We start from the raw sequence: 26,034 nt of genomic DNA, 5'->3' as shown, positions 1-26,034 counted from the left end.
TTGTGTGAAGAGGGCTCACAATATAGTTCCTATTCAATACCTTACCCTAGAAATATAATGTGGCAAAAAAGAGGGGTGTGCTAATTCCAAGCCTGGTTTGGCATGCGTGCCCTTTAACCTCAGCTGGCGAGGGGCCCTGATTTCATACTCCTCTGCCGCCGGCCCACTAGCACCTTCGCACGTACTTCTCGTCCATAAGGTTGCCGCACACAAAGGGGCTCATTGTTCTTCCAGGCTCCTTTGCTACAGATCCGTGAGTACCTACTAAGAGAAGAAGCAAAGGAAAAAACTTGATGAGAACATAGACAAAAAGCAAGGAATTCCATTGGAGAGTAATCGACATGAGATTGAGGAAATGGCACATCAAAACGAAAAACCAAAGACAGAAAAAATAATGGAGGAAGAAGAAAATTAAAAGTGGCCTATACTAACGATGACGGATTAATTTTAGGTCTGAACGAACTCAATGATTACCTGCAAGAAGAAAAACCATAGTGGGAATTGTAGAGACTAAATTAAGAGGTGAAATATCATCCATCGATATTGGACAAGGATTATATAATTACTGGATAAAAAACAGGGACAAGAAACAGAAAGGAGGAATCATGTTCTTGGCCAAGAAAGACTTAGCTGTGACAAAAATTGTGGAGGGCAATAGTAATGTTGAACTGATCATGATAAAAGTCGAAGGCAAGAATAGGAAAAGTAGAAAGTTTGTGGTGATCTATGTGCTCTCAAAAATGAATGCTTGGAAAGAGAATGAACATACAGAAATGCTAGAAGATACAAGGTAATCACTAAATGAGATACTAATGGGCAGGGGTAATCTGGTAATTATGGGGGACTTCAATTGCAAAGAAATTTGTCAGGACAACATGACAGTGCGAGGAGGAGACGACTTGTGGGGTAATGTACTGCTGGACATGACCATGGAATACACAATGACCCAATGGGTCAGCGAAAACACCAGATACAGAAACAATGAAGAGCCGTCGAAACTAGATTTAATATTTACAACAGAATCTGAAATTGTGGACAAAATCCATTACAAGACACCAATTGGAAAGAGTGACCATATACTCATCGAAACTGTATTAAAGGAAGAAATAGACATGGAGAGAAATGAAAAGCATAGGAAAGGAAGATTGATGTACAACAAAACGGACTTTGCAAAACTAAAGATATTCTTCCGGAATGCAAACTGGGATAAATTCTATATGGAAGAGACAAAAGTGGATGAGAAATGGAATATCTTGATGAAAAATTACAATGAAGGGGTAAACAGGCATGTACCAAGACAAAAGCGAGAGAGTACATCAAATGTTGGTTCAACAAAAGATGCAGTGAGGCAAAAGACAGAAGGGACAAAGCTTGGAAAAGGTGGAGAAAAGATAAAAAACCTAGTAAATGACAAATTTATGTAACCTATAGAAATGAGTATGTTAATGTGAGAAGAGAGGAGAAAAGGAACCATGAAAAGGATATTATAGATAAATGCAAAGATCAACCCAAACTATTCTATCGATATGTGAATGGTTAACTTAAAAACAAATAGGAAATGGTGAAACTATGCCAAGGAAATTTAGAATACACAGAAGAATTAGAAATGGCCAAAGTCATGAACAATCACTTTAAATCCGTCTTCACCAGAGAGAAAATACAAAATTGGGACGAAGGTAATAACAAGCAATCTCCCCACATGAGTGAGTTTACAACAACACAAAGAGAAATATCAGAACACCTTTCAAAACTTGATGTCAGAAAATCACATGGCCCAGATGGTATTGCAAATTGGATTCTAAAGGAATGCAAAGAAGAACTAATGGACAAAATACACAACATAATAAATACCTCACTCAAAGAAGGAAAGATACCTAAAGACTGGAAAAATGCTAACATTGTACCAATATATAAAGGAGGAAACAAGGAAGAACCCACCAACTATAGGCCAGTATCACTAACAAGCACTATAGCCAAAATTTGTGAGAAAATCACCAAGAATAGATGGGTAAAACATCTGGAAGACAACAACATGATAAACCCAAGACAATTTGGGTTCAGACAAGGAAGATCATGCACCACAAACTTAATATGCTTTTACTCAAGACTAAATAGACATAGTGCAAGAAAGAAATGGATGGGCTGATCGTGCCTTCCTAGACTTGCAAAAAGCTTATGACAAAGTACCACACAGAATATTACTAAAAAAACTGGAACACATAGGAAGAATACAAGGGAACTTACTAAAATGGATGGAGGACTTCCTGACTGGTAGAAAGATGAGAGTAGTGCTCAGAGAAAAATATTCAGATTGGAAAGAGGTGATCAGTGGAGTACTGCAAGGACCTGTATTGGCACTAATAATGTTTGCTATTTATGTGAATGACATGGACGAGGATGTGAAATGTTACATGATCTTCTTTGCAGATGACGCCAAACTGTTAAGGAAAGTAGAAACTGATAAGGACTGTGAAGCACTGCAGGAAGACCTGAATAAGGTATGGAACTGGAGTCAGAAATGGGAAGTAGACTTTAATACTAAGAAGTGTAGCATAATGGAGTTTGGAGGAAGCAAAACCAGAATATCAGGAAAATATACAATTGGAACCAAGGAGGTAAAGAAGGCAGGATCCGAAAAAGATTTGGGCGTAATTATCACAAACGACTTGTCCTATGATAAACAGATTAACAAAATTGTCGGGGAGACTTACAACCTGCTAAGATCAATAAAAGTGGCATTTGCATACTTGGATGAAGACATGATTAAAAAAATAATGGTTACATTGATAAGGCCTAGACTAGAGTATGCAGCGACATTGTGGTCACCCAGTACCAAAAAGAATATAAAGAAAATAGAAAGATTCCAGAGAGCAGCAACAAAAATGGCATCTGCACTTGCAAACCTATCATATGAGGAGAGATTGGCTAAACTAGAGTTACCGACACTGGAGCAAAGAAGAGAGAGAGGTGACCTATTGACCATCTACAGAATCATGAAAGGCACAGAGATACTCGATAGAGAGGACTTACTAAACTGGGACAAGAGAAACACAAGAGGACATGGAAAGAAAATAAAAAAACATAGCTACAGAAGAGAACTGAAGAAAAACAGTTTTCCACATAGAGTAGTGGATACTTGAAACAAACTGGATAATGAAATAGTATGCGCAAAAACCATTCATGACTTTAAAAGTAAACTAGACACTGCAAGATGCAAAGGTGGGACACCATGAGCATAGCTCCCCTTCATGCAAAATACAACTAGGTAAATACTTCCAAACTCAAATTTGCCTCTCCCTCTCAACTTAGTTTCACTCAATACTAACACATCCATCATTCTTCTCACAAACACACTGCCTATCTCTTCCCTTTAACCTTTTCACTCTGGGGCACATCGCACGTCTGGCAGCATTAGCTGCCCGACGTGTGATGTTGCGTCATAATAACCGCATTATAAAAAATAAAGTCAGTGCTCAATCGTTCGTTCTCTTTCACCCGTGTATTTTGATAACCATAGAAAATTGATGAAGCCAGTTTAGAGAGAATGGAAATTACGTAGGTACGACTACAATAAATATAATCAAGATGGAGACGTCACCATTATCAAGTACCCACTTGCTCCTCATGCTGCCTACGTAGGCGTCACCATATGGAAGTGGTTAAAAAAAATGAGGGTGGATTCTAATACACCCAGATGGTTGACAGGTTGAAAAATACGTACAAACCAAAGGCTTTTTCCCTCTTACAAGGGAGGTAGCTAAAAAACAAAGGCTTAAAATCCACTCCCACCCATTCCATCCCTGCATACTCCACTCCCATTCACCCCCCTCCATCCCTTTTATCTTGGCTCCTCCTGGATGACAGCTCATCCCTGCATCTTGCCCACTGTCCTGGGTCAGAAGTAGTGTTGCAAGACAGCTCATCCACAGCAAGGCCACTTTATTTAATTGGCTACCCCTCTCTCCATTCCCTCGTGCAGAAAAAGAGATGGGGAGAAATCCCTTTGGGCTGCATCAAATTATTTTTCACACATACTCCCTCACCCCCCCATCCTCCACCCACTCCCTTTCATGCATCACAGCATCATCTGTACACAACCATTCTCCATTCACCCCTATCTTCTGTCTTCTCCCATCCTTCCTCAACAGACATTCCCCTCTTTCCCAGTGCCCCTTTTACCTCATCCATCCATTTCATCCATGGTTGCCCCCTCATGCTTACTCCTTCCATCTCTGCCTTCCATACCTCTTGTACTAGTCTTTCTTCACTGATTCTTTCCATGTGTCCAAACCATCTCAATCCTCTTTCATCAATCCTATCCCTCAACTCCCTTTCCACCCTCAGTCTCCTCCTCACTTCATTTCTCACTCTATCCAGCCTCAGAACCCCTATCATACTTCTCAGGCACCTCATCTCAAACACATTCAGACTCCTCACTTCCTTTCTTGTGGGTCCAGACAAAATTTTTCTGAGAGTGCTTAGAGTGTAATAAGTCAGTAGACTTTGGTTTTGTGTTTATTGCTTGGGGGCAGGCAAATGTTGTTCAAAAAGGGAGATAAATTGTCTATATGCAACTACAGGCCAGTCAGTTTGACATCAGTTATAGGTAAAATGCTTGAATCAATAATAGTTAATAGACTCAGAGAACATATTGAGAGAGAATTTGATTCATGACACACAGCATGATTTCTCCAAGGGTAAGTCATGTGTGACTAATACTTTATCCTTTTACACTAAAGTACATAAGGCATCAGATAACAATGAGAGTTATGATGTTATTTACCTTGACTTTAGCAAAATGTTTGACAAGGTGCCCCACCAGAGACTACTAAATAAAATCAAAGGCCATGGCATAGGAGGGAAGGTGCTAGAATGGATTAGAGCTTGGATCAATAACAGAAAACAGCAGGTCACCATAAATGGTGTAAAATTCAGGTGGGGGAGTGTTTCTAGTGAGGTCCCCCAGGACTCAGTTTTGGGTCTCTTATTGTTCTTAGTGTATTTCAACCTCTGAGAAAGCAAATAAGATTGTAAGACTGATTGCATGATCTTTTGATTTCAAAAGTACATCTCTCATTAACAAGCTATATAAATCATTAGTTTGTCCACATTTGGAATATACTGTCTCCATATGGTCACCGAATCTCATTAAAGACATTGATAGATTGGAAAAAGTGCAACGACGAGCCACAAAATTGATTCCAAATATAAAAAATAAATCATGAAAATTGACTAAAACATATGAATCTCTTTTCCCTAAAAAAGTGTAGACTTTAGATTCTAAAGGGAATTGACATCAAAAGTGACAAAATTTTCACATTGAATGAGAGTCCAACAAGAAATAATGGTCTCAAACTGTCAGGAAATAGATTTAATTTGGAAGTGAGTAGAAAGAACTTCACCAACTGTGTAGTTAATGAATGGAACAACTTCTTGCAGATGCAGTGCAATGTAGTTCAGTTTGAAGCTTTAAGATTTGTTTAGTTAAGCACCTAAGATGCTGTAATAACTGCCATTTATTTTATATTATTTGTTTATTTGTTTGTTATTATTTGTTTGTTTATTATTTGCTTGATTTTCATTTATTATTATTTATCTGTCAATTTATTATTATTTACTATATACATGTTTGTTTATTATTTATTTATTATCATTTATATTATAATTTTTATTTATCTATTTATTTATTATTTATATTTTTTTCCCCATCTGACATAGTTATGAACCAAAAGGTCTCCTGTTGGCATGCTCCTCCTTTGTGATCCTTTGAAATTATGTACATAAAAGACTTGGACAATGGGATTAACAGTGATGTTAGTAAGTTTGTGGACAACACTAAAATAGGATGTCAAATTAAGTCAGGAGAAGGCACTGAGATTCTGCATTTTGCAATTCTTTTCAAAATTCTCCCATCTAACTCACCTTGTATGTTGCTTCCACCCTCTTTACTCTATGCTTCTTTTATATATACTTCCCCATTTCTTCTTTGTTGCAACTATTCCTCAAATCTTTTTTGCCACTGCAGTCCTCACTGTCTCTCCTGTTCCCTCTCATCCTTTTCATCCCACACATAATTTTTGTGCAATTCAGCACTTCCTCCTTTGAAAATACCCATTCTTCATCTGCTCTTGTTTTGCCTTTGTCTTATAATTCACTCTTACTTTGTTCCAGAAAAGAAACAGACCAAGGAGGCCAATGTTATCCTGTCAGCTGTAGAAAAACGTAGAAAATCGCTTGCACATGAAATAGAAGTAAGGGCTTAAGATAATTAATGTGGAATCCTATGTACTTTAAACTATAGATATGGATGGTTGGAACTGAATCCATATGATTTATTTTCTAAGTCTGTTATCAGATATAAATGTGTAAACATTAAGATAATCTGTTTATGTGCAGCTACATTATCAACTTCATTGTGAAAAAGGAATGGCTGCATGTAAAATATGCACATGGAAGACTGAGAATGAGATGGATAGGAGTGAAGGGGTCTTGGGTGCAAGGGGAATGTTTGTTGAGCAAAGAAGGGAGAGAGTAACAGGATCATCTTTAACTGTATTTCTTACACTTTTTCATTTATGGAGAGTTGAGAACCAGTAACTGCTCTCCTTACCACTTTGAGCTGGTGACATAGAAACAGTACTATATTTGTTGGTATACCTGGACCTAGAAGAGGCTTTTGGCAAGATGCTTCCCCCCCAAAAAAAAAAATAATATGGAAGTTGGAAAAATGTAGGAGGACTTGAAATTAATGGGTAAAAGATTTCATGAATGATAGGTACATGTGAACTGAAGGGAGAGAGGTGACTGGTGGGGTTCTCATGGGTTGGGACTGGCAACTAATATTTTTTATTGCATATCAATAATATGAATGGAATTAGTTACAAGAAAAGAGTAAAATCTGAAAGGGGTTGTGAAAAAATGAACGAAGAGGGTTTGTTAATATTGGGTGAAAGGACAACAAGAGGTCATGGCAAAATATTAAAGAAGACAGATTAACTAAAAGAGGTTAGGAAGCATAGCTTTCCACATCTATGTATCAGTTTGTGGAATCAGTTAGAACAGTAAGTCTTAACATTTTTCAGCCCTGATACCCCAAAGCTCAACTCCAGGTCAACCTGATATCCCTCTCCAATATTAGCCTATTGCTCCTGAATTTTAACTTTTAATTTACTGTAAACAAGAGAAACCAGGACAGCAATGAACAAACACCTGAGTTCTAGACTCATTTTTATTTAATATAATATTTTCCAGGATGCCTTTTTCAATACCCCAAAGAACTGGTTTCAATGCTCCCTAGGGGTATTGAGGCATTACTTTAAGAGCACCTGAGTTAGAATAAGAAATAATTCAGGCCAACAACACAAATTTAGAATAGTATTTGAGAAGTGGAGAAAGAGATGAGGCTCCATAAGCAGAGCTCTAACCCTTTTTACCTACAGTTAGGTAGATACATTTGCTCATGTCTTGGCCTCCCATACGTCTTTGCATTTTGCTTTCACCCCTTTTTCTCTATACCTCTCATATGATTCCTCATTTCTTATTTCCAGCTATTTTTCATATGCTTCTTTCCTGCCACCACTGCCTTCACCTCTTCATTCTACCATTTACTACATTTCCCTTTGTTCTTCACTCCACACACTTCCTCCTTGAAACTTGTCCATTCTTCCTATACTCCCACTTCTCAATTTTGCCTGGTATGCTTTCTCTTTCTCCTTTTCATTCAACTTACAGGGAGCTCCAAAAAAGATGTAACTAGTTTGATTGGTCTTTATTCAGATAGACTTTGAATAACAAGCTTAATATGCGAGATACATAAAGTCAATAAGGTTGGATTATGTCTGAAAGTCAAACAAACTTCTGGTAGTCCACATGCTCAATATGAGCCCCATTTCTGTTGAAACATGCTTTCATGTGGACGCAGAAATTCTGGCCAACTCTTTTCCATGTTTCAGTGGAAACTTCAGCTACATAAGCTGCCACATTCTGCTTTAGATCAGCCTGTGTTTGAGGTCTGTTGGCATAGACCTTCCCCTTTGCTACTCCCCAGAACCAGAAATCAAGTGGATTTAAGTCGGGGCTGTGGGGGGCCCACTCATGATCTGTGTTGAGGCTGATGAGACGATTCTGGAAGAGTCCCCCAAGATGATCCAATGATGCGTGGGCTGTATGAGGTCTTGCACCATCCTGCATGAACCAAGCAAGCCTTAACCCCTTCCATACGGTGCTGCACACTTAGGCGGCATGAGGAGCAAGTGGATACGCGAGGCTGCCATATCGGCGTCTTAATTATATTTATTGTAGTTGCCCCTATGTAATGACATACTCTCTAAACTGTCTTCATCACATTTTCTATGGTTATCAAGATTCACGGGTGTAAGAGAGAACGATCGATATAAGCGGTGACTATATTTTATGATGTGAGTAATATTGCGACACATCGTACGTCTGACAGCTAATGCTGCCCGCGAGATTTTGAACAGTACTGAAGAGGTTAACTGTCCTTGGGTTAGCTTCTGAGTCAGGTCACCGTGAAACTGATCAAGAATGGCGATATAACATTCACTGTTGATGGTAACGGTGTGCCCATTTTCCTCGAACCAGTAAGGTCCCAGCAGACCATGCTTTGCATTGAACGCCACAAATGCAGTGACCTTCGGACCTTTGAGGCACTTCTCACTGATTTCTTCTGGCTTCCCTTCTCCCCAAAACACATTGTTGTGGTTATTAACAGCTCCATTAAGATGACAGTGTGCTTCATCACTAAACCAATTGTATTGAGCCAGTTGGGAGTTTGCTCGAACTTTTCATTCAGCCAGTCGCACATCTCGATTCTCTTCTTTTTGTCCTGTTGCTGCAGCACATGGTGAGTTGAAATTCTAAATTGGAACAGCTTCAGGTCCTTCCTCATAACTCTCAAAAGTGTAGTTGGAGAGAGAGCCAGCTCTTGAGTGCGGATTCGGTAAGATTTCTTCGGACTGCTAACCACTGACTCACGGACTTGCTCCCTCTTCTCAGAAGTGATGATCAGTTGCCGGCCACTTCTTCCCTTGTGGACGTGATCCAGGGTTTTCTCCTTTTCAAAATGCTGCACAATCCTCTGTATTTTCAAATTTGTAAGTGTTGTAAGCTCAGACTTAGATTTGTGACCCTGGTGTGTGTTGAACCGATGGCGGACTTCTGCAGGTGACTTGGTTTCATACCAGAGTTGGACGATTTTCAACTTCTGCTCTAGCGTGTACACTTTGCATACAATCTGGAAAACAAGAAAAACAAAGACATGTTAACAAATCCAACCTAGTTGACTATGTAACCTGAAAAGGAAAATCCGTGCGTGCCCCAACAGATTTATTATAGCCAATCAAAGTAGTTACATCTTTTTTGGAGCTCCCTGTATCACTCAGCACCTCTACCTCCCTCAGTTTTCTTCTTCCTCCATTTTAATCTATTGAATAGCTCCCTTCCACATATATAAGTAATTTTTGTGCACTTATTTTAGATGGATGCTATGAAGGAGGAACTGTACTCAAGCATGCTGATTGGAATTGAGGAGGTCAACAAGAATCTTAACCCTGGATGGAGTAAGGAAACTTTTTCTTCAAGACTTATCTTGTAATATTTGTGATTGTATATTGTTGTGGAGCATGAAAATAGCTGTGGACACAATAATATTTTAATATATTTAGGGCAGAGTTGTATTTCAACCTATGCTAGAATTTTGATATTCCAGGACTTTTGATTAGAATAATTAATCAATTAATTTTTGCCTTGAGTTTCATTTGATGGAAAACTCACAGCCCCACAGTGGCTGACAACAGTCCTCAGGCCCTCCCACAGATCTCTCTGAAAAGAAACATTGGACTGTTTTCTGTGTTTCTGTGACACTGGCTGAAAGTAGTAGAAGGACAGGAGCAGCTTTTGGTTGTTACTTTTTCATGTAAGAAGAGTTGTAAGAAATACAGATGAAGTTGATAGAGATCTTGGGCCTAGTCAAGAGTCTAAATGTGAGCCCCCTCAAAAGTACCCCTTGATGGAGGTGAAGGGATTGATGAGTTTTGAAATATCATACTTGGATTTCAATTTATGAGCTATATCACCTTCTGGGCTATTCCAAGTGTTTATACTTCTATATAGAAATTTTATTTGAATTTTTTGAGAGATTGAGAGAGAAATTTGGGGAAAGCTGTTAAGAGCAGTCTAAATTTTTTATGAGCATAGTAGAGCCTGTGTTAGAATTGGGAATAGAGAAAGTGGTCTAAGGAAAAGGTGGGGCTGCATCAGGACTGTTTCATGTTGCCATGGCTGTTCAATGTGTACAATGTGCCAGTCCCCTGCCTATTACAATGTGCAAGTGTAATAGGCATGGGACTGGAGATGGTTAAAGAAATGTGAGGTGGGCCAGTTGTTTGCTGACAACACTGCACTTGTGGCAGGGTTAGAGGGCGGGATTAAGGGAGTTAGTGATGGAGTTTGGGAAGTTATATGATAGGAGAAAGTTGAAGATAAATGTGGGTAAAAATAAGGTGATGAGATGTACAAGAGGAGAGGATGACAGTTGGAAGTAAGTCTTAAAGGAGAGAGGCTGGAGGAAGTGGATAGTTTTAGGTATTTGGGGTTGTATGTGGGAGTGGAGGAGGAGGTAAACTGTAGATTGAGAGAAGCAAATAAATGCTTTGGGGAATTAAAAGTGTCACTAGAAATAGGTATCTCGGAATGAATGTAAAAAGAATGTTGTATAAAGGGGTGATTGTGTCTGCAACAATGTATGGAGTAGAGACCTGGAATTTAATAGAGGTGGAGAGAAGTTTAAATGTATTTGAGATGAAATGTCTGAGAAGTATGGTAGGATTTACAAGGTTGGATAGTATGAGAAATAAGGAGGAGAATGGGGGTGGAAAAGAAGATGGCAGGTAGGGCTGATGAAAGATTAATGGGATGGTTTGAACACATGGAAAGAATGAGTGAAGAAAGATTAGTAAAAGGTGTGGAAGGCAGATGTGGATGGCGTGAACTTTAGGGGATGACTGAAGTTGAGATGGATTGATGGGAGGAAAGGGACTTTGAGCAAGAGGGGAATGTCTGTTGAGCAAGGAAGGGAGAGGGCAGGATATAGGGGTGAGTGGAGAATGGCTGTGTATAGATGATATTTTGATGCAAGGAAGGGAGTAGGCAGGGGATATGGGGGGAGTAGGGAGTGATTGTGTGTGAATGATATTGTGATGCAGTCTGAAGGGATTTCTCCTTGTCGTCTCTATTTTCCACATGAGGGAATGGAGAGGGAGGGGTAGTCACCAATTAAGTGAACCAGCCTCAATGTGGATGCAATGTCTTGCTGCATTGCTTCTGACCCAGGGCAGTGGGCAGGATACAGGGATGACCCTTCATTCACGAGGAGCTAAAATGAGAGGGAGGAAAGGGTGGTGGTGGAGGGGAGTGGAAAGGGTGGTAATGGGTATGTGCCTTTTGACTTTGGTACTTCCCATGTAAAAGGGAAAAAGCCCTTGATATATAGATAGAAAACTATTTCTTCTCATCCTTTAGGCATTTAGTCTAACAACTTGTTCTTATAACCTTATGAAGCCCTCCCATCCTTAATCAAGAGATCTCTTCTGTGATTGTAGTCCACTCCCTTTAGCAACTGGGACCATGATATCAGATCACTGCATTCTCTTTGGCTCTTCACCATTTTAGTCTCTCCTTATATTACTTATCTGACAGGTTGAGAATCAGTTTGGTTATTGTCAGTAGTATCCCTCAGTGGGCACTATACCACTGATGCATAGTCTTTTATTTTTCACTGTCAGAGAGGACCATATTTCAGTGATAGAAGGATTAGGGTTACTATGAGTTTTTTCATCATTTTTTCATCCATGTAGTGGAAAAGTCACCTTAATTGTTTTCAACAGTCCATGTCTCCTTCACATTCTTACTGATGTCTGTTGAGTGACAGCTTGTCTTTTATTAATATTCTTAGATTTACCTAGTTGTATTTACCTAGTTGTAATATACGAGAAGGGAGCTATGCTTGTGGTGACCAGTCTTTGTATCTCTCCGTATCAAGTTTTATCTTAAAATCTTGGATAGTGTTTGCACACACTGTTTCGTTGTCTAATTTGTTCCATGTATTTATCGCTCTGTGCGGGAAGCTGTTCCTTTTCAAGTTTTTTCTTGAACTGTCCTTTTTCAGTTTTTTCTGTGTCCTCTCATTTTACCGTTGTCCCACACTAACAAGTCATTCCTGTCTAAAACTTCCATTCTTTTCATTATTCTGTAGATAGTCAGCAAATCTCTTTCTCTTCTCTGTTCCAAAGTGGGTAGATTCAATTTGGACATTCTTTACTCGTATGTTAGTTCGGCGAGAGTTGGTGCTAGTTTGGTTGTCGCTCTTTGTATTCTTTCTAGTTTCTTAATATTCTTTTTGGTACTGGGTGTCTGAAGTGATGCTGCGTACTCAATTTTTGGTCTCATTAGTGTAGTTAGTATTTTCTTTATCATTTCTTCATCCAAATAAGCAAATGCCACTTTGATTGACCTCAATAAATTGTAGGTTTCTCCGAATATTTTATTTATATGCTTATCTGGTTTCATGTCCTTTCCAATCATCACTCCAAGATCTTTTTCCGAGTTTGCTTTCTTTATTTTTTCTTCCCCAACTTTGTAATCTTTTGATATTTTGTTTTTACTCTTTCCAAATTCCATTATACTGCATTTCTTTATATTAAATTTTACTTCCCATTTTTGAGTCCAATTCCAGATTGTGTCCTCTTCCGTTATTACCTTCTTTAGTAATTTTGTGTCATCTGCAAAGAAATTCATATAGCACTCCACACCTTCATTCATGTCATTAATGTATACGGCGAACATGATTGGGGCCAGTACTGATCCTTGCGGGACACCACTTTTTACTTCTTCCCAGTTGGAGAATTTTTCTCTAATTACAACTCTCATTTTCCTCCCAATCAGGAAGTCTTTCATCCATTCCAATAATTTTCCTCTGATGCCACCTTTTGACTATATCTTCTTTATAAGTTTCCTATGAGGTACCTTATCGAATGCCTTTTGCAGGTCCAGAAAAGCATAGTCCGCCCACCCATCTCTTTCTTGTATTATGTCTATTAATCTTGAGTAGAAGCAGATCAAATTTGTTGTACATGATCTCCTTTGTCTGAATCCAAATTGATTTGGATTCAGTATAGATTTTTCTTCCAGGTACTTAACCCATATGTTTTTGACAACTCTTTCACAAATTTTTGGTATTGTACTTGTTAGTGAGACTGGTCTGTAGTTAGCTGGATCTTCCTTATTACCTCCCTTATAAATTGGTACGATGTTTGCCTTCTCCCAGTCCAATGGCACTTTTCCTTCTTTAAGTGAGAATTTAATTATATATTTTGTCAGTTAATTCTTCCAAACATTCCTTCAGTATCCAGTTTGCAATCCCGTCTGGGCCATGTGATTTTCTTACATCAAGGGTTTTTATTTGGTCACTGATTTCTTTTTGTGTTACGTTTATTTCTTTCATTGCTGGCAGGGTTCCCACGGTCCTTGAAAATTCTGGAAAGTCCTGGAAAAAAAAGTGATCCTGGAAAGTCATGGAAAAGTCCTGAAATTCTGCCAAAAATCAAGTGGTCCTGGAATTAGGACTACCAGCTAAAAAAGTCATTGAAAGTCCTTGAATTCAGTGTTGCATGGATGTTGGTTGTGCTCAAAGCTGCCTGTGAGGACCCACTCTCCATCGCAAAGCTACAATTCTTCATCTCTGTAGCTAAACAACTCCACCCATTCCTTCAGAGGTTTCAAACAGATGCACCCATGGCACCGTTCTTGGGACAGAAGCTAAAGGAAGTGGTTGTTGCGCTCATGGGACGTTTCATCAAAAAAGAAGTTCTGGACAAAGCAGACACCATGCAGAAACTGGCCAACCTGGACCCCAAGGACCAGAAGAACCAGATGCTGCCAAAACTTGTAGATCTGGGATTTGCTGCTCGAGAGTCTGTGAAGAAAGCTGCTGAGAAGAAACTGGTCAGTGATTTGAAGGTCCTGGCATTCAAGAATGAGTGTGTGACAAGAGTCCCTTGAAACTGTCCCTGGTTCGATATCTCTCTGCACTGGCTCCAGATAAACTAGTTGCTCCTTCTACAGATGCGGCGACGAAGTTCCAGAAAATCCTCCAGATGCTTCTGAATGCCAACAGGCTGTCCGTGCGATGAGCTCCTTGCTCAGTACAAGGCGTTTGGTAGTGAGATGAGGCAGGAACATGCAGCAGATTTCAAGAACTTCACCCCAGATAGTGAGAGGCTGGACATATTTCTGGGCCAGTACTTTAAAGACCACAAGTACAGCAAGCTCTGGTCTGTTTTCAAGATGCTTCTCACAGTCTCCCATGGTCAGGCATCAGTAGGAAGGGGTTATTCTGTGAACAAGGACCTCCTGGTTCAGAACATGCAGGAGAAGACTATTGTAACTCTTCGTACAGTCTATGACAGTACCCAAGCCACGGGCCAGCACTTCACTGAGTTACCCTTCACTCCCAGACTGGAAAGGCATGTCAGGGCATCGAGGATGAGATACCAACAGGATCAGAAGAAGTCACAGACAGATAATGAGAAATCCTCAAAGAGAAAGGCACTACAAGAGGATATCCAGTCAGCAGAGAAAAAGAGGAAGCTCTTGAAAGATAGTATGGAGTCAATAACCAAGGAAGCAGACCAGCTGGCAAAGAAGGCAGAAACAGAGCATGACTTCACTTTGCTGTCTAAGTCCAATGCTTTCAGACTGAAAGTTTCTGAGAAGGCAGATGAAAATCTCAAACTGGAAAAGAAACTACAAGACCTCAAGCAGAAACTGAAATCAATGGAGTGACTATTTTCAAGAAAGAGCAAAGAATGAATTATACCTGATACTCTGATATATATATATATATATATATATATATATATATATATATATATATATATATATATATTGTAATCTAACAGAGGAAGACTGCATAGTGTAATAAAGTGGGTGGAATCGGCTGGCTGTAAGGGGTGGAGGAGGCCAGAAAGGTCAGTTTGTATTTGAAAATTGTTTCAGATATTCCGCTCAAAGTCCTGGAAATTTGATGATTTTTATCCTGGAATATCCTGGAAAAGTCCTGGAATTTAGTTTTCAATTTTCTGTGGGAACCCTGTGCTGGGGATAATTCTCTCTCTTTTTCTACACAGGCGAGTTTTCTGTTGTGAATACTGATTTGAAGTGGTTCATAATTTCAGCCATTTCCATTTCTTCTGTATATTCCTTTTTGTCTTGGTGCAGTTTTTCTATTTCTTGTTTGTTTTTCAGTTTTCCATTTACATATTTGTAAAATAGTTTGGGTTCTTCCTTACATTTATCTATTATCTTTTTTTCATGGTTTCTCTTTTCATCTCTGTGTATTTTTACATATTTGTTTCGTAGTTTGATGTAGGTTTGCCATTTGCTTGGTTTCTTATCTCTTGTCCATTTTTTCCAAGCTTTGTCTCTTTTGTCCTTAGCTTCACTACATCTTTTGTTGTACCAGCTTTTTATGTATGTTTTTTTTAATTTTTTGTTGTACATGTTTATTTACTCCTTCATTATAAATTTCTTTTAGTGTGTTCCATTTTTCTTCTATCCCTGTATCTTCATTTTGGATTTTTTCCCAGTTTGTATTGCGAAAGAATGTTTTAAGTTTCTCAAAGTTTGTTCTGTTATACATTGGTCTTCCTATTCTATGTTTATCATTTTTGCTTTGATCCATTTGTTCTTTCAATTCCATTTCTATTAGTACGTGGTCACTTTTTCCTATTGGAGTTTTGTAATAAAAAAATTTCGACAATCTCAGGTTCTGTCGTAAGTATTAAGTCTAATTTTGAAGGTTCTTCATTTCCTCTATATCTAGTATTTTCTTTAATCCACTGGGTCATTGTGTATTCAATGGTCAAGTCAAGGAGGGCAGTGCCCCAGTGTTCCTCTCCCCCCCTTCACTGTCATTTCTTCCCAACATATTTCTTTTGAATTAAAGTCACTCCGTCTTTCAGTATTTCAATTAATTCATCTTTTGCATCTTCTAGTAACTTGGAATGATCCCTTTCTGTCCAGGCTTATGTTTTTGGGGGGACATATACCACTGCAAATTTTCTTTTCTTCATTTGTTTGCCTTCGACTTGTATCATAAATGATTCTTCATTATTTTTTCCTTCAGATATTTGTGTTACATTTAAATCTTTCTTGGTCAAAATTAGAACTCCTCTGCCCTGTTTGTTCTTTCTATTCTTTGTCCAACAGTTGTATAAACCTTGTCCCACAGTGTAAGGAGTTAGGGTATACTTTAATTTAGTTTCCACTATTCCCATTATATCTGGTTCCTCTAAGACTAGATAATCGTTTAATTCGTTCATTCCTGAGATTATTCAATCTATATTAGTATAAGCTATTTTTAGTTTCTTTTCTCCTCTTCTTTTTCAGTTTTCTTTGTTTCCATTTTCCTTATATATCTTTTTCTCACCCTCATATCTATCATTTGGGAATGGATGCTAAGAGGAGACTGTATGAAGGAGTGATTGTGCCAACAGCACTGTATGGGGCAGAAACATGGAACATAAGAGAGAAAGAGAGAAAGAGTTTGAATGTGTTTGAGATGAGGTGTCTGAGAAGTATGATGGGATTACTAGGCTAGATAGAGTGAGAAATGAGGAGGTGAGGAGGAGAACAGGGGTGGAAAGGGAGTTGGGAGATAGGGTTGATGAAAGAGTATTAGGATGGTTTGGACACATGGAAAGAATGAGTGAAGAAAGACTAGTAAAAGAGGTATGGAAGGCAGATGTGGAGGGAGTGAACATGAAGGGACGTCCTAGGATGAGGTGGATGGATGGGGTGAAGGGGGCTTTGGGGAAGAGGGAAATGTCTGTTGAGGAAGGACGGGAGAGGACAGAAGACAGGGGTGAATGAAGAATGGTTGTATATGGATGATGTTGTGATGCATGAGGTGGAATGGGTGGGGGGATGGGGGGTGAGGTAGTATGTGTGAGTAAATTTTGACGCAGCCCGAAGGGATTTCTCCCTGTCTTCTCCTTTTATGCAATGGGGGGATGGAGAGGGGGGTCGCCGACTTAATGAAGCGGCCTTGCTGTGGATGTGCAGCGTCTTGCGACATTGCTTCTGACCCAGGGCAGTGGACAAGGTGCAGGGATGACCCGTTATCCAGGAGGTGCTAAGATGAGAGGGAGGGTGGAGGGGTGTGGAGTGTATTCAGGGATGGAATGGGTGGGAATGGTTTTATGCCTTTTCCTTTTTGGCTACCTCCCTTGTAAGGGGGAAAAAGCCTTGGTATATGTATGTATGATGCATATCTATCACTCCAAAAAAACTGTTTTTTTTTCTTTTCAGTTCTTTTCTCATTCTTTTTGTTCACCTCATTCCTAAGTTCTTTTTCTTTCTCTTTTTCTTCCTCACTCATTTCTTTTTTTTATCCACATATTTTTGTACTGTCCGCTATTTGCTAATCTTACTGTTCTAGATAATATTTCTTCTGCACTTGTTTGCGATCTAAGTTTAACTTTTAGTGGTCTACACTGTTTTTCTTTGGAGTACCTGCCCATTTTATAGGTTTCCTCAATTTCCCGGTCCCAGCCTAACTCATCTGTTTGTAATTCTTTTAGTATTTCTTTGGCAATCTCTTTTTCTTCCTTTTCCCTCTGATATCTAGGTACATCGTGCTTTTCTTTAATACCATAGATTACTATACATCTATGGCGCAGCGGACTGGCTTGTTATACACTGGAACGTGGCACTGGTTGCCCTGTTATGAAATTACGTAAGATCATTCACACGGGAGGGCAAGAATGCACTCTTACTTGGTGCCACGTTTATTTGACGATAGAAAAGAGAGGGGTGTTGCCCCTTTACAAGAGGCATTTTCCTCTTCACATTAGAGGTGCTGCCATTGAAACTTTTGGGGGCAGAAGGGACATAGGAGGAGATGAAAACTGCAAAACATGGAACGGCACTAGTTACTAACACAGCTACAAGCCAAACGTAAAAATATAAAAAATTACAAAGAATCTGAACATAAAATATGAGCAGCTTAAGACTAATTCATTATAAACATACAGATAATGTAATATAACAGATTTTCTAAAACTAAATTTGGCTCAAAAATTTACTGAGTTGGCCGCGAAAAGAGGGTGTTAGCACCTTGGGTTTCAGACCTAAACTAAAGCCTAGACGTGAGTCGTGACGTCACAAATGGCAACAGGTCTTTACACAGTTTGCTTATTCCTAATTTTAAAGCAAACATTGTACAAATAATGGGATGTTATCTTGCAACACAGCTTGCAGACAACTTACAAAGGTAGAGATTCAAACAGAAGTGGTCTCTGTTCGAAATACACTTAAAATTATAACATTACAGAAAACAAAACTGATACCCTTTCCATGGGGAAACGGGCTTAAGACAAAATATATGTAAAAATGGAGATACACAGCATTATAAAAAGGCCCCGTTACTGCTCGTAACGGCACAACATCTTTTTCTATCCACTGTGTCCCTAACTAGGTTACTTTTCTCTTTAATAATCTGAATCACATTTTCTTTGGTATTATCTTTTACTTGTTGTTCTATTATTTTCTTTAGGGATATTTCTTGACTTTACTGTTAAATTTTCTACTGTTTTTTTTAATTTCCTGTAGGTCATTCTCCTTGATTTTTTCTTCCACCTTTTCAGTTACTTCTTTCATTTGACTTTTAATTTTGCATTTCAAAGCCTTGTTCCTATTATTATCCTCACTTTTTAACCTCTCATTATCACCCTTAAGCTGTTTTAATTCCTTTTTCAACTCGTCTATCTCCCTATTGTTTTCTTCATTAGCTTTTCTTAGGATCGCTTTTAAGCTCTAATAATTCATCTACAATGTCATTCATATCTCTATTCCTCATTATATTCCTATACCTAGGTTCTCTATCCATCTCTATTCCTCTAAGTAAGCCATTGCCTTCTCTTTCAAATCCAGAAAATCTATGTACGTCCAGACTCTGATACTCTCTTGTTTCTCTATTTTAGTCTTTTTGTAATGGATGTGCTTTCCAAGAAATAGTTCAATGATTATCTTTTTTAGCTATTGCCTATTCTCAATATTTTCCATTTTTTTAGTATTGAGGCTCCATGCAAATATAGTGTTTAGATCTATTTGCAAAAGCATATATTCCTCCTTATTCTTTACTCATCCTATGGTCTGCATCATCTGTAAACATGGCTATATCACCTTTCATCATGCCATTAACATAGATAAGAAACATTATAGATACTAGCACTGAACCTTGTGGGACTCCTTTATTATTAAAATTAGGTATTGTATAGCCCCCATCTCCCTGTTGCATAACTGCATTCAGTTTTGATTTATGCTGCTTAGGATTCAGAGATCAAATTCTTTCTTTTATTTTTTCAGGTTATGGAGAGGATATTACTGAGGAATTGTTTGACATTCGAAGAAGGTATGAATATAAGATGCTTCTCTACCTGTATTTTCCTAACCAGAGGTCTAAAAGTCTCATAATACTAAGTATTACCAATTGTCTTGAGAACAGTAGAGCTTGTGTTGAAATTGGAAATGGAGAGAGCAAGTGGCTTGAGGTAAAGATGGAGCTGTATCAGGGCTGTGTCATATTGCCATGGCTGTTCATTGTGTACATGGATGGAGTGGCTCAGGAAAAGGTTAAAGAAAATGGAGAAAAGTGGGAGGTAAGCCAGTTGTTGTTTGTGGCCAACACTGCACTTGTGGCAGGGTCAGAGGGGGGATTAAGGCAATTAATGATGGAGTTTGGGAAGGTATGCAATAGGAGAAAGTTGAAGGTAAATTTAGGTAAAAGTAAAGTGATGAGATGTACAAGGAGAGAGGATGATAGCAAGTTGGATGTAAGTTTTAAGGGGGAGAAGCTGGAGGAAGTGGATACTTTTGAGTACTTGGAATTACATGTGGCAGGAAAAGGAGTAGGGATGGAGGTGAAATGTAGATTGAGAGAAGCAATTAAGTGCCTTGGGGGATTAAAAAGTGTCATGAGAAATATGCATCTAGGAATGGATGCAAAAAGAATATAAGAAGAGGTGATTCTGCCGATAACACTGCACAGGCTGAAAACTTTGAATTTAAGAGAGGGAGAGAGAAGTTTAAATGTGTTTGAGATGAAATGTCTGTGAAAGTTAGGGGTTTATAAGGTTGGATAGAGTGAGAAATGAGGAGGTGAGGAGGAGAGCAGGGGTGGAAAAGGAGCTGGCACATAGGGCTGATGAAAGAATATTGGGATGGTTTGAACACATGGAAAGAATGAGAGAAGAAAGATTAGTAAAAGAGGAGTGGAAGGTAGAGGTGGATGGAGTGATTTTGAGTGATTTTGAGGGGACAACTAAGGATGAGATGGATTGATGGGTTGAAAGGGGCTTTGAGCAAGAGGGGGTCTTTTGGGCAAGGAAGGGAAGAGGCAGGAGATAATGATGACTGGAGAATGGCTGTGTATAGATACATTTATACATGAAGGGAGGAGGCAGGGTATGAGGGCAGGGGTGGTTGTGTGGATGATATTTTGATGCAGCCTGATGGGATTTCTCACTATTTTCTCTGTTTTCCACACTAGGGATGGAGAGGGGGGTTGCTGATTAAGTAAAGCAGCCTTGTGGATGTACTGTGTCTTGCTGCATTGCTTCTGACCCAGGGCAGTGGGCATAAGATGAGGATGACGCTTCATTTATGAGGATCTAAAGGGAGAGGGAAACAATGGTGGTGGATGGGAGTGGATACATGCCTTTTGACATGACTATTTCCCTTATAAGGAAGAATATATACTTGGATTTCCAAAAAGCATTTGATAGAGTCCTGCATAATTGGCTACTCATTAAAGGGATGGATGGGCAGACTGTGCCTTCTTGGATTTGCAGAAAGCATTTGACAAGGTACCACAAAAAATTAATAAGTAAAATTGAAAAAATAGGAGGAATTCAAGGCAAACTGTTGGAATGGGTGAGGGATTTCTTAACTGGGAGAAAAATAAGAGTGGTACTTAGAGACAAAAATTTGAAATGGGAAGATGTAAAAAGTGGCATCCCCCAAGGCTCTGTTTTTACTCTTACTCTTACTCCGCTGGTCTTTGGGCCACTTAGTGATCCATAACCGCTTTCGAAGCGTCTCGCCATGTCTTTCTGTCCTGTGTCACCTCCTTCCATTCTCTTGGTTCTATTCTACATATCTGCACATCTTTTTCAATGCATCTCCTCCAGTCTTTTCTAGGTCGACCAAGTGGTCGTCTTCCACGCACTCCACTATTGAGCACTGTCTTTGGCCATCTATCTTCTTGCAACCTTGTGACATGTCCTGCCCATTTCAATCTTTTTAATCTTATTACATTTTTAATATGGGGTTGTTTTGTTTGTTCTCGAATTTCCCAGTTGTGTCTTATCCTCCATTCTTGCATTTGGTTGTCATACACAGGTCCTAAAATTCTCCGTAAAATCTTATTTTCAAGAATTTCAAACTTCTTCTCCATAGCTTTTGTAAGGGCCCATGCTTTGCAGCCGTACAGTATAACAGGTCTCACTATTGAGTTGTACAGTCTCAGTTTTGTTGTTCTTGATATTGACCTTTTTTTAAACAATTCTATTAGGCTGTAGTAACATCGATTTCCTGCTCCGATTCTGGCTTCCACTTCCTGTTTCATTCTTCCGTCATTGGTCACCTTTACTCCTAAGTATTTAAAATCTTTAACACTATGTCCATCCCCGCAATCTGAACCCTTTCTGGCAGATTAGACTCTCTTGCTACCTTCATTATCTTTGTTTTGCTTTCATTGATCTTGAGTCCAACACTTTCTGCAGCTTCTTTAAAGAGTGCCGCCAGTTTTTCCATTTCTGTTTGATTCTCTATCATGATGTCAATGTCGTCAGCATATGCTAATAGTTTTATGGTTATATCTTCCAATTTTATTCCTTCGTCTCTCCTATTCATACTAACTCTGATTATTTTTTCCATTGCCAGATTAAATAACAGTGGTGAGAGTATGCATCCTTGTTTTAAGCCATCTCCTATCTGAAAAGGTGATGTAGTTTTACTCCCACATCTCACTACGCTATTTGTGTTTTCATAGCATGCTCTTGTTAATCTGATGTACTTGTGTGGTATTCCTAATTCTTCCATTATTTTCCACAGAGATGTTCTGCTCACTCTATCATAAGCCTGTTTAAAATCGATGAACAGGTGTAGTTGTTCCCTATCATATTCCCAATACTTTTCTATAAGTTGTCTTATAACAAAAATTTGATCTGTTGTTGACCTCCCTCTTCTAAAGCCGCATTGGTACTCTCCTACTATATGCTCCATGTATTCTTCCATTCTGTTATACAATATCTTGGTGAAAACTTTATATGCAGTTGATAGTAGGCTTATTCCTCTGTAGTTTGTGCACTCTAACTTATCGCATTTTTTGTGTATTGGGACGATTATTCCCTCCAGCTATCTGGTATGCTTTCTTTTGCCCAAATTATTTTCATCAGTCGGTGTAGTCTTTTCGTTAAAAAATCTCCCCCTCCTTTCCATATTTCTGATGGTATTCCATCTTTGTTAGGGCTTTTATTGTTTCTTAAATGTTTAACTGCTCGTTTAACTTCCTCGAAAGATATTTCGGGCATCTTTTTTTCTGGTCCTTGGATATTTCGATTATCATTGTTGTTTGGGTTGTTTTCCATTGTCGGATTTGATAATTCTTCAAAGTGTTCCTTCCATATTTCCATCACTTCTGCCTCTCCTGCTATTATTTCTCCATTCTTATTTTTTATCATTCTCTCTCTAGCTTGGTACCCAGTTCTTATTTTTTTTATTCCCTGATAAAATTGTCTTATTTTTCCTCCATGCCTATTTCTTTCGATATTCTCTACTTCCTTATGAAAAGCTTGTCTCTTTTTTTTTTTAATATCCTATTTGCCTCTATTTTCTTTAGTCTGTAATTCTCTCTCTGTACCTCGTTACTTTGTTGTCCTATTACCTGTTGCCTTGCTCTATTCCTTTCTTCTAGTGCTGCCTTACATTCATTATCAAACCAATGATTCCTTCTTTCTTTAGGTGCGAAACCAATTTCCTGCTCGGCCACTTCTCTTACTATGTTTGACATGTCTTCCCAGGTCTGATTTACACTTTTCTCTTCTGTTTCTTCTTCTAAAATATCCAATATTCTGAACCTATTGATTAATTTCAGCTGAAAATTATCCTTTACTTCTGGTTCCTTCAGTCTTTCTAAATCAAATATTTTCCTCTTTTCCCCTGGTGTCGATTTCTTTATTGATAGTTTAGCTCTAATCCTTCCCAGAACCAGGAAGTGGTCAGTGTTGCAATCTGCTCCTCTGTAGCTTCTTACATCCTGCAATGCATTTCTGTGTTTTCTATTGATTATTATATGGTCAATTTGGTTTCTAGTATGTCCATCTGGTGATACCCAAGTCTCTTTATGTATGTTCTTATGTTGAAAGTATGTTCCTCCTATGACTAGATTATTACTTAAGGCAAGTGATGCTAGCCTTGTCTCATTATCATTGGTTTCTTCATGGAGGCTTTCTTTTCCTATTGATGGTCCGAAAGCCTCAACTTCCTGTCCTACTCTGTTTTGGCTCCTTTAATGTTTGTCATATACATAAATGATATGGATGAAGGAGTAGATTGTTACATGAACTTTTTTGCTGATGATGCCAAATTACTCAAGAGAATGAAAACAGAAGAAGATTGCAGATCGCTGCAAGATGACCTGGATAAAGTATGGGAATGGAGCCGGAGACACAAAATGAACTTCAACATCAAGAAATGTAGCATAATGGAATTTGGAAGAGGTAAAAATAGAGTTTCGGGAAGATATTCAATTGGAAACAAAGAAGTCAAAAAAGTAAACTCAGAGAGGTACCTAGGAGTAATCATCTTTAGTGACTTGACACCTGAGAAACATGTAAATAAATTATTTGGAGACTTCAACTTATCAAGATTAGTGAAAGTGGCCTTTGATTACATGGATGAGGAGATGGTTAAGAAAATAATTGTTACACTGATAAGAGAGAAATTAGAATATGCTGTACCAATGTGGGCACAAATAACAACAAAAAACATAAGAAAATTAGAAAGAATCTAAAGAGCAGCGACAAAAATGGCACCCACACATCCACTTGCTGTGGATGTGCTGTGTCTTGCGACACTGCATCTGACCCAGGGCGGTGGGCAAGGTGCAGGGATGACCCGTCATCCAGGAGGTGCTCAGATGAGAGGGAGGGTGGGAGGGGTGTGGAGTGTATTTAGGGATGAAATGGGTGGGAGTGTTTTTATGCCTTTCCCTTTTTGGCTACCTCCCTTGGAAGGGGGAAAAAGCCTTGGTATATGTATGTATGTACACTATCTAATCTGATATATGAACAAAGATTGGAGAAATTACAGCTGTCAACACTAGAGCAGAGAAGGGAAAAAGGCGATTTGTTGACCATTTTCAGAATTATGAAAGGGATGGAAGTTCTCGATAGAGACAACCTATTAAAATGAGACAAAAGAGAAACAAGAGGACACGAAAAGAAACTAAAGAAAGACAGTTACAGAAGAGACCTGAAAAAAATAGCTTCCCACACAGAGTGATTGATGTCTGGAACAAACTGAATAGAGATACAGTGAATGCCAGAACCATACATGATTTCAAGAATAACTGGATGTGGAGAGATATAAAAACGGGTCACTACGAGCATAGCTCCCATCCCGTAAAATACAACTAGGTAAATACATGGCATCGGGTTGAAGATTGGCTGATAGAGAACAACGGGTTATATTCAATGGAAATTCATCTGACTGGTGTGATGTAGTGAGTGGTGTTCCTCAGGGATTTGTGCTTGGTCCAGTTCTCTTTTGATGTATGTAAATGGTGTGGATAGGTTGTCTGGTTTGTAAAATATAAAAAATTATGAATGACATTAAAATTGTTAGTAAAATCAGTAGTGCAGCAAATAGGGATCAACCACAGCCTTACATAGATTGTTTAGTTAAGTGGTACAACAAATGTAAAATTTTGTGTATAGGCAACAAAAACAACTCCAACAATTATTCCATGAATGGTAATCAGCTTCAGAATTCAGATCAAGAAAAAGAAAAAGGTGTCATAATATCTAAGGATCTATAACCAGCTCTCCATTGTACAAAAGCTGCAAAAACTGCCCACCAAATAGTAGGATTTATTAGAAGAACATTTGAACATTTGTACACAGTGAGACCTCTCATTAACGGACGTTAATTAGCTGTGTTTGTGGTGTTTTCGCTGTGTTTTCGGTGTTTTGGAGTGGTTTTTGGGTGGTATAGTGATTGCACATACTAAAGAACAACACCAAAAACACCGAAAACACAGCAAAAACACCCCAAACACAGCTAATTAATGTCCCTTAATAAGAGGTCTCACTGTACCAAGGGCTTTATTCCCCTTTATAAGGGAGGTACATACATATGAGTGAACATGAGGGGGCGTCCTAGGATGAGATGGATGGATGGGGTGAAGGGGGCTCTGAGGAAGAGGGGAATGTCTGTTGAGGAAGGATGGGAGAGGACAGAAGACAGGTGAATGGAGAATGGTTGTATATGGATGATGCTGTGATGCATGAGGTGGAATGGGTGGGGGGATGGGGTGTGAGGTAGTATGTGTGAGCAAAATTTGACGCAGCCCAAAGGGATTTCTCCCCATCTCCTTTTCTACATGGGGGTACAGAGAGTGGGGGTCGCCGATTTAATGAAGTAGCCTTGCTGTGGATGTGCTGTGTCTTGCGACACCGCCTTTGACCCAGGGCAGCGGACACGGTGCAGGGATTACCCGTCATCCAGGAGGTGCTAAGATAATAAGGAGGGTGGAGGGGTGTGGAGTGTATTTAGGGATGGAATGGGTGGGAATGGTTTTATGCCTTTTCCTTTTTGGCTACCTCCCTTGTAAGGGGGAAAAAGCCTTGGTATGTGTATGTGTGTACATACACATACCAAAGGCTTTTACCCCTT

General features: G+C 39.0%; 1 protein-coding gene across 1 annotated transcript in view; it reads left to right on the top strand.

The window, feature by feature from the left end:
• Positions 1–26,034, top strand: part of LOC143032989 (uncharacterized) — a 62,318-nt gene that overhangs the window by 20,334 nt on the left and 15,950 nt on the right. The window contains exons 7-9 of the mRNA XM_076198183.1: positions 6,172–6,251; positions 9,497–9,578; positions 19,444–19,489. Of these exons, the coding sequence (XP_076054298.1) occupies positions 6,172–6,251; positions 9,497–9,578; positions 19,444–19,489 (208 nt within the window). The remainder of the gene's footprint in view (positions 1–6,171; positions 6,252–9,496; positions 9,579–19,443; positions 19,490–26,034) is intronic.

The sequence above is a fragment of the Oratosquilla oratoria genome, chromosome 15 (assembly GCF_046742065.1).
Source record: "Oratosquilla oratoria isolate Oo_2021 chromosome 15, ASM4674206v1, whole genome shotgun sequence".
In the NCBI taxonomy this organism is placed as follows: domain Eukaryota; kingdom Metazoa; phylum Arthropoda; class Malacostraca; order Stomatopoda; family Squillidae; genus Oratosquilla; species Oratosquilla oratoria.
This window is presented reverse-complemented; position numbering and strand designations above follow the sequence as displayed.